Source organism: Drosophila innubila (assembly GCF_004354385.1).
Source record: "Drosophila innubila isolate TH190305 chromosome 3L unlocalized genomic scaffold, UK_Dinn_1.0 0_D_3L, whole genome shotgun sequence".
In the NCBI taxonomy this organism is placed as follows: Eukaryota; Metazoa; Arthropoda; class Insecta; order Diptera; family Drosophilidae; genus Drosophila; species Drosophila innubila.
Genome location: NW_022995376.1, coordinates 15,209,122 through 15,226,911, shown reverse-complemented (window position 1 = coordinate 15,226,911; position 17,790 = coordinate 15,209,122). Strand labels below are relative to the sequence as shown.

General features: G+C 36.4%; 2 protein-coding genes across 13 annotated transcripts in view; both read left to right on the top strand.

Annotated features, from left to right (window-relative positions):
• The window catches only part of LOC117788981 (MOB kinase activator-like 2), a 35,283-nt gene extending 22,421 nt beyond the window's left edge, over positions 1-12,862 (top strand). For 5 of the 12 annotated variants that reach the window (XM_034627952.1, XM_034627944.1, XM_034627942.1 and 2 more), the window contains 3 exons: positions 9,244-9,404; positions 10,941-11,037; positions 11,106-12,862. In XM_034627952.1, coding sequence (XP_034483843.1) covers positions 9,244-9,404; positions 10,941-11,037; positions 11,106-12,204 — 1,357 coding nt within the window. In that variant the 3' untranslated portion in view covers positions 12,205-12,862. Of the gene's footprint in view, positions 1-1,740; positions 2,295-6,463; positions 6,508-8,443; positions 9,151-9,243; positions 9,405-10,940; positions 11,038-11,105 lie in introns of those variants that run through there. The other 7 variants (XM_034627950.1, XM_034627948.1, XM_034627949.1 and 4 more) reach the window with 7 other exon arrangements.
• Positions 12,863-14,990: 2,128 nt separating this feature from the next.
• Positions 14,991-17,594, top strand: LOC117788983 (putative alpha-L-fucosidase). Its single transcript, XM_034627954.1, has 6 exons — positions 14,991-15,285; positions 15,622-15,763; positions 15,827-15,933; positions 16,378-16,854; positions 16,925-17,340; positions 17,398-17,594. Exons 1-6 carry the CDS (start codon positions 15,069-15,071, stop codon positions 17,503-17,505), a joined length of 1,467 nt encoding a protein of 488 aa, XP_034483845.1. The 5' UTR covers positions 14,991-15,068; the 3' UTR covers positions 17,506-17,594.
• The last annotated feature ends 196 nt before the right edge of the window (positions 17,595-17,790 follow it).

Here is a 17,790-nt window from a genome sequence, read left to right as displayed (position 1 = left end):
TGCGCGCTCTGCCTCTCACTCCACTCCCTCTCCCAGCCCGCCCACTGTGATGCGTTTGTCTCTCTCTTTCCTCTAGTCTGTTGCTCTCACAGCGTGTGATTCTGGTTGATGTTCTTGTGCTCTTTTTCTTATTAGTATGCTAACAGAGTGCGGTCAAAAACGGTACTTTGCAATTTATGGCTGGTTTTGTCTTTGTCTCTCGGCAACAAACAAACGAAATACCAAAAAAAAAAAAAAAATAACATTTGGAAATTGCGCTTTTTTTGGCAGCAGCTGATTCATATCGCACCATTTGGCTATTTCCCCTATTTGCCAACAGTGGAAGCGACAGTTTCTAACATACTCCAAAACTTAATTAAATTGTGTATTCTATTCACACAAACACACACTCATACACTCTCTTATGCATATGTTGTAAATGTGGTTTGAGTTTGCGCTTGATTAACGCGTAATTTGGTATTGTTAATTGTGACACACATTTATTCGAGTCTTCCTCCCCCTCCACCTCTCACTCCACCCATTTAAGGAGGGCGTAAATGGAGCGTGGCTTTGATGGATTATTGTCTTTGGCCACATTTTTATTTGTTTGCTTGTAAATCATCATCAATATTCACTAACCACATCCAAAATCAATAAAAAAAAAAACGATGTAAACAACATACCAATTTAAGCAATTTACTTATTGTGTGTACACACTGGCAAGCATTGCATGTATATGTGTGTGTGTGTGTCTGATAAGACTGATAAGTTTGTTTCCTTGTTGGATATCTATTTCAATTTATCGATTATCGATTGTTGGCTCTTATCCGATCACAGTCAAATTAACGCTAATCAAATATGAAACAAGCTTAACGGGAAATCACAAAATGTTCTGTTAGTTCTTGCTTAAAGACAGGTTTTTCTTAGTCATCTTTTTAAGATGTTGTATTCCTAAGTGGGTTTATGTATGTGTCTGTTACGAATATTCTAATCATTGTAAATGGCACAGTTATTTATTTTATTGTGTTGTTTCTCTTTTTTTGTTGATTGTCTATTTTTATTAATTTATAGCTCAATTTTTGACACCTTCATTTAAAGCAGCAATCATGTGGGCAGAGAGGGAAGCAAGGCAACAACTAATTGAAAGTGTTCAAGCAAAATGAATATTAATTGTTTTAAATAATTTTGAACTTGACAAAGGCATAGATACACACATACAAGCACACACGCACACTCACACTCCTCATATTTTGTTGACAGCAGCTTCGCTGTCGCTGTCGCTGTCATCGTCAGCGTCGTCGTTGTCTCTTTCTCTGTCCCTGTCAGCGCAGCTGTTTTATTGTCGCACGCTGAAAGGCAAATCGTACGTGTTCTTCCTTCTCTTCTTCTTCTACTTGTATTACGCTCATTTGTCTGCCGCAGTCATCATCGACAGCGACAGCAGCCGGCACAGTTTTTGGGGCATTTTGTGTGCGTCATTCGGCGATGTCGGCGTCGATTTCGCTGCAGAGCCGTTTGCATAACGTATGTTCATTTAATTTATTTGTTGTTTTTTCTGTTTTTGCTTTAAATTTGCGCAATCCAATTGGAAAGCACACACTACCGTTACCAATTTCATTCAAAGTGCAACGAGCACTCAAACGACGGCCTGTGAGAGCGCGCACAGCTGATTCGTTTGCGCTCTCTATGGCTCTCTCTCTCTCTCTGCTAAAGCACACGCTCTGTTCTAACAGCGCTACACACACAGACACACACACACATAGACACTTACACACAATCAGAAACACAAAACAAAGCGAACTGCGCTATGGCAAAGGTGCGCGGTCGCGTCAGCCAGTCTTCTGATTCTGCTGCTGCCGACAGTGAAGCGCGCGCGCACGCAAGCAAACAACAAAACAAGAGGAGCAAAAAAACAACAAAATAAAACTTAAAAAATACATAAATAAAGCAGAAAAAATTAAAGAAAAAAAACAATAACATAATTGCTACAACGATCGCTTCCTCTTCCTACTCCATTTAACGGTGCGCGCATTCACAAATCTAACATGTGTGTGTGTGTGCAAAAATATCGAAATAAATGAATTTCAATTGAAGACTTTGAGGTGAACTTTGACGCAGCTCTCTTTCTCTCTCGCTATCTCTCACGCTAGCTGCCTGCAAGCGCAATAAATCACAACAAAAGTTGACCAAGTGACAAACATCATCATCAAGTGGACTTGAAAAACGCGTTCCACAATTCACAATCGCTAGCCTAACCGGCCTGATCGGTCCGCTCGCTCGGTCATCCATCCAGTTCCGCCCACCCGCGCCCGCACGTAACCTTCAAAATAAGTTTGTTGCCTCCGCTCCCCTCTCCTCCCCTCAAATGACGCCAATGCGTCTATGCCATGATTTCTTTGGCCTCTCTCTCTCTCTCTCTCTCTCTCACACACTCACTCACTCTTGCTCTTGCATGCGTGTAAAACAGTTACAGTTAGATTTATTTGCGCGTGTGTCTGTTTGCATTTGTATGCGACACTTCACGTGATCAGTGTTGCCAACTCTACGGGTCCTAAAAAAGATAAACTAGAAATAGCCAGAAAAGTTTGTTGGTAGAGTAGATTAGTAGTGAAGCGATATACTTTTTAATTGACTTAATCCAGTATTTTTGAAAACTTCTCAAGTTCGTCAAGCATATCGTTTTCTGCAGCTGAACTTATGTAGGTCTGATTGGTCCCTATCTTTTTTAAACATTGTTCATTTGGCTAAAGACTCTTTCCCCCTCTGCGTTCGACCATGGCAGCGATAAAAGGCTTAGCGCAAATGATGCCAGTGCTGAAAATTTTTTATTTCCTGTTGCATCCACGTTCGAGTATTGGAGCAGAATCTCTTCAATACTGGTTGATTCTACCTTGCTCGGAAAGTAGCTATAATTCCCTCTAGCCGCTATTTTACAATTTATCAAGCATTTGCCAATTGCAACCCGCTAGATCTAGCGGGAAAATTGCTAAATTGGCAACACTGCACGAGATCGCAGATTGCAGCTGGTGAAACTAATCGTGCAATTTAATTTTTATCGATACGTGCATGTTATGATAAATGTGCATGAGTGAGTCACGTTATTTTAACATAATTTATTTTGGAAAGAAACCAAAGGATGGGTTTATTGATATTTTCAAATGTATAATTATCGATAAAATATAAAAAAAAAAAAAATTTATCCTTATTAGTTACTAACAATTATGTACGACTCTTATCAGATTTTGTTTAGTTAAAAATCGTATTATGTATTAAATTTGTTTATAAATAGAAAGACTTCATTATCATTCTGTAGAATGTAGATTACTGCAGTACACACTGATTTTTTAATCTTTACAGTTGCACTCTTCCTAAAGCAAGTCTTCCAGTTTTTTACGAACTGAGAGCTGATTCACAATTGACATCGATCAAAAGGGGGCAAACACTCTTCGTACTTGACGATCATGTTGTTCATTTGTGGAATTGCCATTAATTAAAGACTGCAATCGTTCGATATTTGCTACACGATAATTTATACGCACATGCGAAATTTACTAGTTTCCCCCTGGCTTTTATTTTTTTGTTTTTCGTTTTGAATTTATTTACAGCTCGTTTGCTTGGACTTGTTTATGTGTGTGTGTGTTTTTATGCAAATTTCAATTGGCTTTATTAAATTATTCGTGTCAATAGTTGCGATGATCGTCATTTGTCGTTTGTCGTAAATGAAGTGAACTGATACTGAACCGAATGTGAAGGCGAATCAATAATTGAGAAAGTCATTGTCAGGCATGACGTCATCCTCTTGATCAGCTGACTACCAGTTTTATAGTACTACATATACATAGTGTTATTGTTGTATATTTACTCGTATATTTTGGTGAGAACATTACAAACCGGTTAGTTGTAAGTCACAATATCATGCGATATTTGTACAGGCTGAAATGAGTTGTAATATTAATATAGAGTAGTCGATGTATAATATAATAAAGTAGTTTTCCATGTATATCTTTCTCTCTAAAAACCCATTTATGATTGTTATCGCTACTGTTATCTATAATCATATAATGCATACTTTTAATGTATTTATTTGAGCTAATTGTGTATCGTAAAATTGATCAAAATTGGTAATATTGTTTTGGTAATTTTTTTTTTACTAATGTTTGTTTATCATCATTATAACATAGTATAAACTGTAAAAGACTTTCTGCATTGGTTTTGGCTTTGTAACTATTTTTTTCTATATATTTTTTAATATTTAATAATAAGGAATACCAATTCACTTTTGCTTAGGAGAAAGCTCAGCGTTATCGATAGCTCTGTAATAATTCACACTTGTTCATTAGTTGTAACACGATATGGCATCAAGTTGTACCAAATGAGAATCGTTCTTTGTATATGGCTCAATGGAATGAGTATATCAATGGGTTCTTTAATGTTTTGCCATTATTCTGTCACGTTTTCATGACTATGACTCAATTGTTAAGTCGTCGTCGTCGTTGTCGGGGTCGTCATTGTGGTTGCTGTTGTTGTTGTTGTTGTTGGTTTGGGCCATTTACTTCAAGTGTGGCACAGAAAACAGCAACACCAAAAAACGAGCAACTGGAGAACCAAGTGAACTCAAGCAATGAAGCCCAAATTTATAGCGTCTCTTGTAACATTACATCATCAACGTCATCATTATTATTTTTTTGTATAATTTATGGGTAAAGAAACTGAGAGAGAGAAGCGAATAGGAAAATTCAGTTCTGTTGAGTTTATATACATATAGTATATCTTATCGGGCATTGAGTTGCTGATATTGTGACGACTGCATTTTATTTACAAAAGTTACTTAGCTCTCATTTGTAGAGCTTTTATGGTTATTAACTTATCATACGAGTCAGCTATTACTACAAAATCTACTATCTATTGTTGTTGTTGTCGTTTCAACACCTTTGGACACTTACATAGACACGCGGAGCCGTCGCAATTGCTTTCAACATCGTCAACAGCAACACACCCACACACCTACACACACTTGTTTGTTGTGTTGATAATAGTTGGAGAAAAACAAGAAGAAGCGGAGGGGGAGGAGTAGAAGAAGAAGCAACCTCATTGTCTATTGTAGCTGCTTTGTTTCTATACTAAAGATACTCGTGTAGTCATTGTCTCTGATATTTGGTAATATTTTGTTATTGTACATCGTAATTCCATTTCCAATTTATGCTATAGTCTCTTTCCTGGTACCGTTGTAATCAGTCCACCATATTTGCGTGACCCATTTGATTTCATCAGCCGATCCCCTAACCCCGTAACCCCGTCTCTCTTCCAAACAAAATCACAATTGCATAGGCTAAACAACCAAGTTGTATCATCATTTATACATATATACATATATGTATACAATGTGTGTAGCCCCATTCTACAACTGATTCCCCCTGTTATCTATTCGTTATGATTTGCCATATGCTGTCTATATAGGTAAACATGTTTTTATAATGGACAAATCAAGTTCTATATATATTAAAGATTAGATATATGTGAAGAAGGGGGTTTTCACAGTTGTGAAAAATAGTTTAAAGTTTAAACAAATAAAGTCTAAGCTTCGGTTTGATTGTCACACCATATTCAAATATCTGTAGATCTTGCCAGTCATATATCAACAAGCTATGGCCTCATAAGAAAATGAAAAAATTATCAAAATGCAACAAAAAATAAATAAAAAAAAATTGTTCCGGTATTCCAAACCACTAGGTTCTCTCTTTATTATCCGATAATTGCTCCTTTAATTTATGCAAATTTATTTCTGCTTTGATCGTTATTTATTTCTCTCCATATATCATCTGTAATGAACTTAACCTTAAAAAGTTTCAATGAGCTGTAATATTCTGAAGCATTTGACATAATTAGCTCGACCTTTCAATAGACTGGCGAGTTTTCAGTACTCTTACTATAATTATTATTATTGTTTATGTGAGCAATGAGGCAAATGAAACCAAAAAGCTTTTAAAATTGATGGATCAATTTGGCGCCTATCGAAAAATGTACTGAATAAATAGAACACACGGGGGAACACTTGCACTTATCTAATGTTGTCGAATGGGGGCAGTGGCAGGGGCAAGATAGGAGAAGGTACGCGACATATGGGCTCATGGTCAGCCAACAAACATAGGTGGATGCGGTAATGGGGATACAGGTCTGTGAGTGATTGCATATGGCCCAAAAAAATTTGTTGTGTTGCAACAAATGTTGATGTTGCCACATGTTTAATAAATATTCTATTGGGACAGGTTCTCTCCCACCTTAAGGCATACAAAGCTAACGGTGTGCTCTATTTAAACTAACTGTTTATCAGGTGAGTGGGTCAGGGTTGTCGTTCCATCAAAATTGTATTATCGCCAGTTTTATGAACCCTATTTTGGGTTTCATTTGGATTTCCGTTTTGTGTTTTTAGTCTCTCAGCGAAATGCGACTGAAAAACATAACGTGCCAATTTTTTTGCGGACTACGCTGCCCCATTTATATGAGGTCTATTATAGATTATACACAAATGTACGTAAATAATATCTATATATTCGCGATGTGATTATAGTTCTTGTGAATTTCTTCGGAATTATCGCGACGTCATTCAGATTTAACAGTCGAATTGCCACATCCCTGAGATAGTGTCGTCTTATCATATAGCACGTGTTTCTGGTAATACCTACATAAGTACAATCTATAGATCAATGAATACTACTACAATTACTATCTATTGGGAGTATGGACAGGAAATGGATCTTATCTATATATCTTATCTACAGATAATATGCAATTTCACCATAATGATAAGTATTTGCTCATTTTGAATTTGGGTCAAAGAACTTTAAAAGTGCATTAAATGAATGGATGTGAATTGTTGTTGGGTACATTAACTGTAATGCGTTGAGTGTTTGTATTTAGGGTTACCATGTTAGACATAATGATGCTTAACTATTTGTTTGTACTTTTATAGTGATTATAATCACTATCAATAAATATTAAAAAAAGTGGATAAGGATAGTAAATATCTTAAACGGTGTTAAACTTGTTAAGTTGTCAAATATCCTTTCATACTCTATCTCTTCTTAGTTTCCCAACACAATTTATAAAGTTTTTATAGCGCTTTACAAGTGTTTAACTTAGATTTGGATTAGTTGATTGCAGTATTACAATCTTTTTGCATTTGCCCTAAAATTTGTATAGCTGTCGGAAATATCAAACCTCGCCCCGAATCAAATCTTTTTGGGCCATCAACAGAGTTGCATTAAAATTGAAGCACGACCTTTTAAGCGCCTCTGACACGCAAATTACTAACAAATTGAAATTGAAAATGAAACTCAAATTGAAATGTCGAATGGAGGGTCGTTTCTTGGGGTCGCTTCAAAGGTTGAAAAAGGGGCAACAACGACTCGTTTTTCCACTGTTATCAGAGTGCGACCTTGTCCATGAATATTTAATTCTTTATTTTGTTTTTTTTTTGTTTCTTCCATTTATTTATTTATTTTGTTACGTTTTAAATTTGCCTGCCCTTAGTTTCATTTGTCAACTTGACAATGGAGGCCACTTGTGCGCAAAATGGGTCGGATAATTTGAATGGAACGAGGGGAGGAGAATGGAAGGAGGAGGGCGCAAATTTTCATTATCACCTGCACAGACAATGGGGGGCCAGTGAACTGACAAGTCGATTGTGTACACCTGCTTACCCAAGCAAATAATGGCACCTACCTCCCTCCCTTCCCTACTCTTTGATTCTTCTTCTTCTTTCCCTATGCTGTATTTAGTGCTCTTATCGCGCAAATTTGGTCAGCATGCTTCGTTGCTTTGTTGTACAATGTACATACTAAAATAATCATACTCCATATGGGATTTATCTTTGTAAAGCCTAAAGCCTAAATATCCGCTTCTCCACACAGCAATTATACAAATGGAGCAACAACAACAACAACAATAAAAGAAACAATAACAGTAATATGTAAATTTTAATTCAAATGTTTTGTTAGTTTGTTTGTTTGATTTTTGGTCTCTGATAAAAGGTCTTACGATGTGTTCTATCTGGCTTAGAAAGCGTTACCAGTTCTTAGTTATTCTGTTTATTTTTATTTTCTGTAAATTTAAACTAAGTTATATGTTCTTATAAGTTACTGTTGGTGGTTGCCTAAAGAGAGATGTGGCTTTTATTTAGAAAATTTGTTTACTCCGAGTCTAGACTCTTGTTCTTTCCACAAATACTGCAGGTGCTTAAAGGAACTTTATCTGTATCTTATTTGTATGCTCTTTTACGCTCTTAATTCGTTGAGATAATTATATTCTTCTTAGCGAAAAGCTATCGCTTTTTTCTCTGAAAGTATCTGTTTTTTCATTTATGCTTTGTGATGCATTCGTAAACGTTTCTAATGCTAAGCACTAATTTATTTATGATCTATTGAAAGATCTCTCACTGCAGTCTGTTCTCCTGACGTTTTGTAAACGTTCTTTGACAGTCTTCTATGTGGAATTCGTGTAAAACTTATATAATTTTGTAGCCTTGAAATGTCAGCGCACAGAAGTTCTTTGTTCGATTGAGAGAGCAAAGAGAGCAGCGAGAGAGAGAGGGAGAAGAGAGCATAGAGAGCGCTATCAAGAAGTCAGCATATACAGAAGTTAAATTACTATATGTAGTCGTATATTCCGTAATGCCAGGGGCAGTGGCATTTTGTCCATGGGCACGACGGTCGTTAGAGTCGATTGTTTGTCGGTTTTGTTCGGGCGATAACGTTGGCCGTAGATTACGGGGTTTTGTGGTACGGCTACGGTTACGCTTACGTTTTCCCATTTTGCAGTTGTTGTCGGAAGCAGAAAGAGTGAAAAATGCCTACATTTAAAATAGAATAAATAAAACATGAAAGAATTGCCAAATCACAAGTTGCCAAAAATTATAGAATACGAAACGCAATCCATAATCGATAACAAATTCGATAGCAAATCTGAAAAGTCAAAGACAAGAGCAACAACAACGACAACAACAACAACAACAACAGTTCCTCCCGCACCTGCATCATTTGTGATTAAATGTCTGTTGCGAACCGCACGATTTATGTGGCAAGTGACAACGATACCCGCCAAAATCGGTGATACCATAGGCACCCTGTATCGCTATGCGCAGGATTCGGTTGACACTTTTCTATGCGTAGCTGGGTGAGAACCAATCACACGGTCTTTTCCCCATTCAACTATTGAATTCTTTAATTAATTCGAACTTTTCTTCTTCTTTTCTTTGTGTCTTTGCAGAAAAGCGCGTCGCAAAGAACGCGATGGCGATCAAAATTCAACAGATACCAAATTGTATTTGGAGGAGAGCGTCCTAGAACGTAAACTACCTGAAGCTGATCTCAAAGCCCTTGTCGATCTTCCAGCTGGCTTGGACTACAATGAATGGCTGGCCTCACACAGTGAGTATCTTTAGAAATCCAATCCAATTCATTTTCAATTTTGATTTATTTACATCTCTATTGTTATCGCTTGCTTTCGAAATTTGATAGAGTCTAGTCCCTCGTGACTTATTTAAAAAGAAAGAAAAAGAATGGTAGAGAGAGCATTGACTGATTACACAAACTTGGCCAACTAAACGTGCTCAATGTGGGCCAACAACAGGAAGCTGTAATAGAGCTATCTTTAAACACGGCTTACAGAGCTGACAAAGTGGAAGTGGAAAAATACTCAAGACAGATTACAAAATAGAAAGAAGAATTGCTATGAGACTTTAAGAAACTAAGATAGTGACAATTACAAATACAAACTCAAGTATCTCTATTTTATCTATTCAAAAATATAAAAGAAATATGGAAAAGTTCTATAAAGCATATTTTAAAGCTTAAAATCGTTTATATTTAAAGGACTGAGTGTAAAAAGAAAGTGTACAGAATTGAATGAGAAAGTAAAACTTTAGCTAAAGTTTTGAAAGTCTTAAAACGTTAAAGGATGTTAGACCGCAACCTCCCTTAAAAAATTAAGACATGTAGAGCTTTGCTAAATTAAATCATTGATTAACTAAGCCCCCCTCTTTTGGGTGCTTAGTGATACCAGCTGTTGGTTAGTTAGTCAATCAATGGGGGGTACTTTTAATTAATTGCTTACCCCCTTACATCATCGTCTGTTAACCAAATTTGTCAGAAATTACATCATCTGGTTGGTTTATTGTTAATCTGTTGAAAAATTATAGATACGCAAATAGAAATGGCTTGCAGCGTTGTTGGTTGTAAATAATTGGCAATGTTTCAGCAATTTGTATCGTACATTATTCTTTAACCCCTCTTCTGTTTTACATACAATTTTCTTAATAATATTGTGATTGGTTCGAGGAGAGGTTTTGTAATGTCGTCATCTGAGAAACAAAAGAATTCGCCAGTTGACTTCATATCTCTCTTTACCCCTACCCCTCTCAGTGGAAAATGAGCTCATCCAATGGGTTATTTACCTCTCCCCCGCTGTCTGCTCAAACAGCGCTGAGAATGCAATTTCGTCTGACGTAATATCATACTCCCTGATTTTTCTTTTTATCTGTCTTCATTGTTGTCTTAAAATTGAACTTCTAATCGATAAGAAGCCTCTTTGCTTATTAAACGGCTGTTTAAATGTCAAGTTTGACACATATTTGCAATCGATCTGCAGTTGATTATGATAAGAGACTTCTTCTCTACCTATCTAGTTATTTGTTTCACCATTTAATGCGAAATTTGCGGTTTATTAAAAGTGTTTTGACTTTTTCTGCTTTTTTCCCGAAAAAGTTTTATAACTCTATTAATTTTACTTCAACTATTTTACAGTTCCATTCTCCCTTATATTAATTTTCTTTTCTTTCTTGTTTCTCTCTCATTCTTTCTTTGTTTTCTATAACCTCTCGGTCTTTCAACTGTCTCCTGATTCTCTAATATCCTTTCGTTTCATTAAATCTTTGCATTAATGCTCTGTTTAAATGTTTCTTACAGCTTTGGCTCTCTTCGAGCATGTGAACTTGGTCTATGGAACTATTAGTGAATTTTGTACACAATCCGGTTGCGCAGACATGACCGGACCAGGCAACAGGTAAGAGGATCAAGCAATCTATTAACTTGTTTATATACCTTTGACTAATATAATTGTATTTATTGCAGAACGTACTTATGGTTCGATGAGAAGGGGAAGAAGACGCGGGTCGCAGCGCCGCAATATATTGACTATGTGATGACCTTCACACAGAAGACGGTCAGCGATGAGTCGATATTTCCAACCAAATACGCGAACGAATTCCCAGGATCGTTCGAATCGATAGCCCGGAAAATATTACGCTTGCAATTTCATGTGATAGCGCATCTGTATGCGGCGCATTTCAGAGAAATCGCGCTGCTCGGCTTGCACACCCATTTAAATTTGACGTTCATGCACCTCACGGCCTTGCATCGCCGCTTCAATCTGATTGACGAGAAGGAGACGGACGTGTTGCGTGATCTGGAGGTGGCGCTGCGTCTCACCGATGACAACACTAGTGTTTGTGGACAAGATGCAACAGCAACAACTGCAACAGAAACTAACAACAGTTCCAACTGCGAACAGTTGCAGCAGCAGCAGCAACAACAGCACAACAACAGCAGCAACAACAGCAATTCATCTGCAGAGGCGTTGCATGTCAATTCGCAACAACATAGCACCAGCGGCAACACAACAACAACAGCAACAACAACATCAGCAACGCCATCATTGATCGATGGCGATGCCGCTGCGCCGCCAATTTGTACACAGCCGGAGGCTGGGGCGGGTGGAAAACCACTTGGCAGCGGTAACTTATTGGGTGGCATACTGGGCGATTTGACGAGCGGTGAATTTGGTGATACAACACGTTACTGCACCTCGGCAGTGCCGTCAACACAACATGCAACGTTGGATGCAACGTCGGCAACGGGGGCAACAGTGGCAACAAATGGCGCTGGCGCATTACATTTAAATTTTAGCAACAATAACAGCAACAATCACAATTTGAATCACTATCAACCACATCAGCATCATCATCATCATCACCACCATCACCATCATCATCATGGACATCCGCATCCACAAACCCATCTGCAACATGCCACATCGCAGGCAGCGCAGTCAACGCAACACAGCGGCCTCATACAATGCAATGCGGCGGGTGCAGCGGCGGGAGGTGGTGCCACCGCCAGCAGTAGCAACAGCAACAGCAGCAGCAGCAACAACACCACAGCAACCACATAGTGTGACAGCAACAGCAACAACCACAACAAAACAAATACAACAACAAAAGAACATTAGAAATATTAGAATTACGCAAAAATGTTATTTAATGTTATTACTTCTATGATCCTAAAGTTGAAAATATTGTAAAAATAATAAAAAAAAAAACAAAAACAAAAACAAAATACAAAAAAAAAGAGCAACACAATTATCGATAATTAACTATCGATGTGCAGTCGATAGTTGCGTAGTTCCATAGAGCACACACACGTTCAGTCGAGACATATAAAATGTATAGACAGTTAGACAGATATAGAGAGAGAGAGAGAAATAGAGAGAGCTGCAAGCTAAGACTTAGAAAGAGATAGAGAGTGGGGTCTTCTGCTGTGCAAGACGCTAAGCTTTACAAAGTATTACCTATCCCCTACCTAACAACCCCCTTCCCTTAACGTTTTCAACACAACTGACAGTTAATAAATAGGCATAGCCTAAAAGGCCACAAACAAAGCACTTGAAAAACAAAAACTTAAAACTATCAAATAAATTACTAAATTGTTTAAGTACACACTGGCACGGTCACACTGACAGCTTATACTACTACCTAGCAAAATAATCCAAACAAAGTACTTCAACTATTACATATAATATGGGATCTAATTATATCTGTCGATCATTTCAAGTCAAGCAAAATAAAACACATGATTATAATATACCTCAGAATTATTTAAATGTGCAAAATCTTAAGTATTCCAGTTATTTTCTAATGTTTATGTTAAGTGAAGAAAACTCTTTGGCCTTAAACTATTTGTCGTCAATTTTCGAAAAACACAATGATAACAATTAAAATGTTTTTTGTAACAAAAAAAAATTAAAAATATAATGTTATGCACATTTAAATATTTGTATGTTGATAAAGAAAGAATAACAAGAAACATGTTGTATATAGTTATTCTCAGTTCTCTTATCTGTACAATTATTATATTTTGAGGTTAGTTTAATATATCTTTCGTTCGCAAAGCTTTCATAAATTCCTAAAAAAAAAATGAGAACAGCTTTTGGCCTTGAACTTAAATGAGCACTTGAACTTCTTATAGAGTATATACTCTTAATTGCTTTTAACTTAACCTCGTATACTTCTCATACATTTTCCACACACTGAATGTTGCACCAGTTTTTAGCCAAAATTACACAAAAAATACACACTAAAATAAAATAAAAGATGTTAAAACTGAAATGAATATAACGACTTGACATACCAAAGGCAATGAAGCTAATTTACTTTAAAGTTTAAACTATAAACTATGCAACAAAACTTAACGAAACTATTAAACAAAAAAAAAAGTTCAGTGTATATTAGATTGTTGTATGTTCGTGTGTGTGCATGTAGGTCTGAGTGTGTGTGTATGCGTATATGTGTTAGTGTGTGTGCGTGTTTAGTTGAGGAGCTTCATTTGTGCTGTAGTTTTTTGACCCAGACAACATTTATTATTCAGCTCACTGCAAAAAGTCCAGGCTTTAGGCTTTATCCTTACCAAAACCAACCTAACTTAATCCTATATACACATAACGTTTTAGATCCGTTGACACCTAAACAAAATATGTGAAAGATTATTAAATGCATACGGGATATGACAGAATCTTGAGATACTGTGCGAGTTTCCAAATGGAATTAAAGCAAACAAATACATTTTATGATGAAAGACAACAACAAAAAAAAAAACAAAAACAAATCAACAAAAATACAAAAAACAAACAAAATGCAAAAATGATAATAAAATAAACTGTTATGTTCAATTAAAAAACAAAAACTGCGTCATGTCTATTATTTGATTTATATCGATATTGTTTGGAGATAGAACGCCTGAAATCAGCTGAAATCTGTATACATTTTGATATACACAGTATTTTTGATCAATTTGATGGATGTTAAACTCATTAATTGATTGATTACATTACTAAGTTTAATTATTTTAATCCGACTTTAGTATATTTTTTAGTATTGCATTTTAGCTAATTTTTTCCTCTGTTACGAGTTTCAATTTCTTTAATTTTAGAGTAAAAAGGAAATATTGTAAGTATGATCGCAAAATATTAAAGTTATTTAAAATGTACACTAGAAAATTAAGTAGCAATCCACCAAGTGCTTATTCTGCTTTGAAACTGATTTTAGGGTATCTAGTAATAACAACTTACAAGATTGATCGCATCACAACAAACATTACAAACATCAACACATAAATACGTATCTACTCTCAAATAAACAAATATATCATGTGCAAATATTCATATCAGAGTCTCAACAGAGTTTCTTTCTCACTTGATTTTCACTCATAAATCTATATAGATTTGAAACTACACACACATAAGACTTAATATAAATAGAATAACAACTCGAGCACATACTTATACACATGAGAATATACTTAAATTGGTATATGTATATATACATTCATTCCAGTTCCCGTTCCAGTCGCAAACATAAACAAGTATGAAAATTATATACTTGTTGTCCGTCGAAGATTGAATACTCTTTAATGATTTATGGGATATACAAATATTTTTAAGTCATAACCATCCTCAAATCAAATTCTTCTTGAAAATTGTTAAGTCCGTATATCAAAAAAAGTTGTTTTTTTTTTTGTATTCAGAAATACAAAAATTCTTAAGTTCTGAGCTAAATTATTAATTCGTTACACAACAACTGAAAATAGATTTATACCCTTAGGTAGGGTATAGCAATTTGCCATGTTCGTGGTTAAGTAGAGTGACGGATGTGCTCAAATTGAGAACTCTCTCAATTCAGTTTGGATTGGAAACGCAGTCGAAGCGAAACGTATTTCTCCCTGGTTTAATTAGGGGCTGATACACAAGCCCTGATAAGAAACATGAGCAACTGTTGGCTCATACTCGTAGCACTCATCTATGGAGTCTCTGGACAGGCTCCGCCGGGTCAACGGAGCAGGTACGAGCCGAATTGGGCGAGTTTGGATCAAAGGCCGTTACCTAGATGGTATGATGAGGCAAAGGTGGGCATATTTTTGCACTATGGCGTCTACTCAGTGCCCAGCTTTGGATCGGAATGGTTTTGGACCAATTGGAAATGTGAGTCTGAAGCATAAGTATTTACTTAATATGACAAGAACATTTTTAAATGATTAAATTAATACAAAACTCTTAGATATATTGGTTTATTACTGTTTTCGTATACAAAATACCCTCACATTTATAAATATTAATATAACTAATAAGAAGCAGGCCAACAGACATAATGTGGGTAGAAATAGGGGTAAAATTTAACATAGTAAAATTTGAATTGCAATAAAAAAATTGATCAAAATAATATATTTTAAAAATGTAAACCCAACTGATTCAATATTTTTTGTAAGCGGATATAAAATAAATAGATGTGCTGGGTATAAATGATTTTTGACGTTACAGCTCTGCGAAACCCGGATTATATACGCTACATGCAACGGAACTATAAGCCCGACTTTACGTATCAACAATTCGCAGAAGATTTTACCGCGGAGCTTTTCAATGCCACACAGTGGGCCTTACTCTTCCGAGACAGCGGTGCCAAGTATGTAACTAATTAGAAATAGATCAATTATTCAGTTATTGGTAAAGTTATATATCTTTTTAGATATGTCGTGTTGACCAGCAAACATCACGATGGCTACACGTTGTGGCCCTCGAAATATAGCTTCGGCTGGAATGCAATGGATGTGGGACCCCAGCGAGACATTATCAGTAAGTCTTAGTACAGTCGAACTTCCCTATATTGTACTTCTAAATAATGAAGTTGTCTCTCTATTTGGCTAAGCTCAAGTACACAACTTCATCTTTCTGCGTTTCTTCTAATTATAATTTAAACATAATTATCATATATTGAATTTATCAACGCCAAATTTTAAAAGCTTTACGCTCCCTGAAAGCTATTTTTCTCTGAAAAATTTCCTGATATCTTACAATTTTTATTGATATCAAGTTTTTTAAATAAAATATAACAGGGTAGAAATGCAATGATTTTTTTGAAAACTTTTTTAGATAAAAGTTATAATTAATAAATATAATAAATTTTATTATTTCTTTATTTTTTACAAATAATAAAGGCACTTTATAGGAAAGTTCGACTATACATATAAAGACGATTCATAACTGTAATTTCATAAAGTATTTTTTCACACTTTCTAGAGGAACTGGCAGCAGCTATACGTAGCTCTACGGATCTGAAATTTGGACTGTATTATTCCCTATTCGAGTGGTTCAATCGCATGTGGATCGATGATAAGCTGCATCTGCTGCTCCAACAGCATTTCGTAGACTTTAAGGTGAGACCGGAGCAAATAGAGCTGGTAGAAACCTATTTGCCGGAGATTATATGGTCGGATGGGGATTGGGAGGCACCGGCCAAGTACTGGAGATCGGAGGAATTTATTGCATGGCTTTACAACGATAGTCCGGTCAAGGATACGGTGGTGACCAATGATCGTTGGGGATTTGGAACCGCCTGCATGCATGGTGACTTTTATAACTGTGCAGATCGGTTTAACCCTGGCGTGCTGCAGACCCACAAATGGGAGAATGCCTTCACATTGGATCGTACCAGTTGGGGACAACGCTTTGATGTTACTTTATCCGACTTTATGAGCTCCAAGGATGTTATCAAAGGTTAGAAACAAAGCATATATATAGATAACAGAATTTATCCTTTTTTATATTAAAATAATGTCTATTTCAGAGATCGTCACCACCGTCAGCTGCAACGGCAATGTCCTGATCAATGTGGGACCCACCAAATATGGCACTATTCTGCCCATATTTGAGGAGCGTCTGCGCGACATGGGACGCTGGCTGAAGATCAATGGCGAGGGCATCTACAGCAGTTCTCCATGGATCTATCAGAATGATACACTGACTCCCAATGTATGGTACACCCGAGGTCAGCAGTCTAACAACGCCAGCGTTGTCATCTACGCCTTTGTTCTGGAGTATCCCTACGACACCAATGAGCTGGATATTTATCCGCTTGGCAAGGAAATTAACATATTCCGTAATGTGCTGCTTACGGGCTTGGACATGGGCAGCGATAGCGATGTGCTCAACAAGGAAACCACTCAGATTGTTATGCTGGGCATGGAGGACACTAAGATATCGGTTTGTAGTTTAACATTACCACCATTAATAACTTTAACTAACCGTTATCATTCACAGTGGACGTCAAGTCACAATAAAGTGCATATCGCTTTCCCACCTAAACATCATATCGATAAGCGCGGGCTGGATTTCGCTTGGACATTCAAAATAACTATCTTAAATTAAATTTAATTATTAAATTTTTTAATATTTTAGAGAAGTGACCAACTGTTGCCACGATTTTAGGGGAATAAATTGCTGTTTCTGTCAACTTTCTTAGCACCGGCCTTGGCAATTATTGCTAAAAAAAAAAAACTAAATAAATTCAAACTGCGCGCGTTTGCAGATTGTTAAGTGAGGAGCAAAGAAGAAGTAACGTTAAATTGTATACCTAAAATATACCAGAACATCTGCTAAATTATAAATACTGAATTAATGAGAACGCGTTATTGGTCGCGCGTGGGCACTTTA

What these genes read in the sequence shown, in the direction of transcription:
- LOC117788983 (XM_034627954.1), top strand. Translation starts at nt 15,069, where the DNA reads ATGAGCAACTGTTGGCTCATACTCGTAGCACTCATCTATGGAGTCTCT. An exon ending in TTCCGAGACAGCGGTGCCAA is followed by an intron (nt 15,764 to 15,826) that starts GTATGTAACTAA and finishes ATATCTTTTTAG; the next exon opens with ATATGTCGTGTTGACCAGCA. An exon ending in CTCCAAGGATGTTATCAAAG is followed by an intron (nt 16,855 to 16,924) that starts GTTAGAAACAAA and finishes TGTCTATTTCAG; the next exon opens with AGATCGTCACCACCGTCAGC.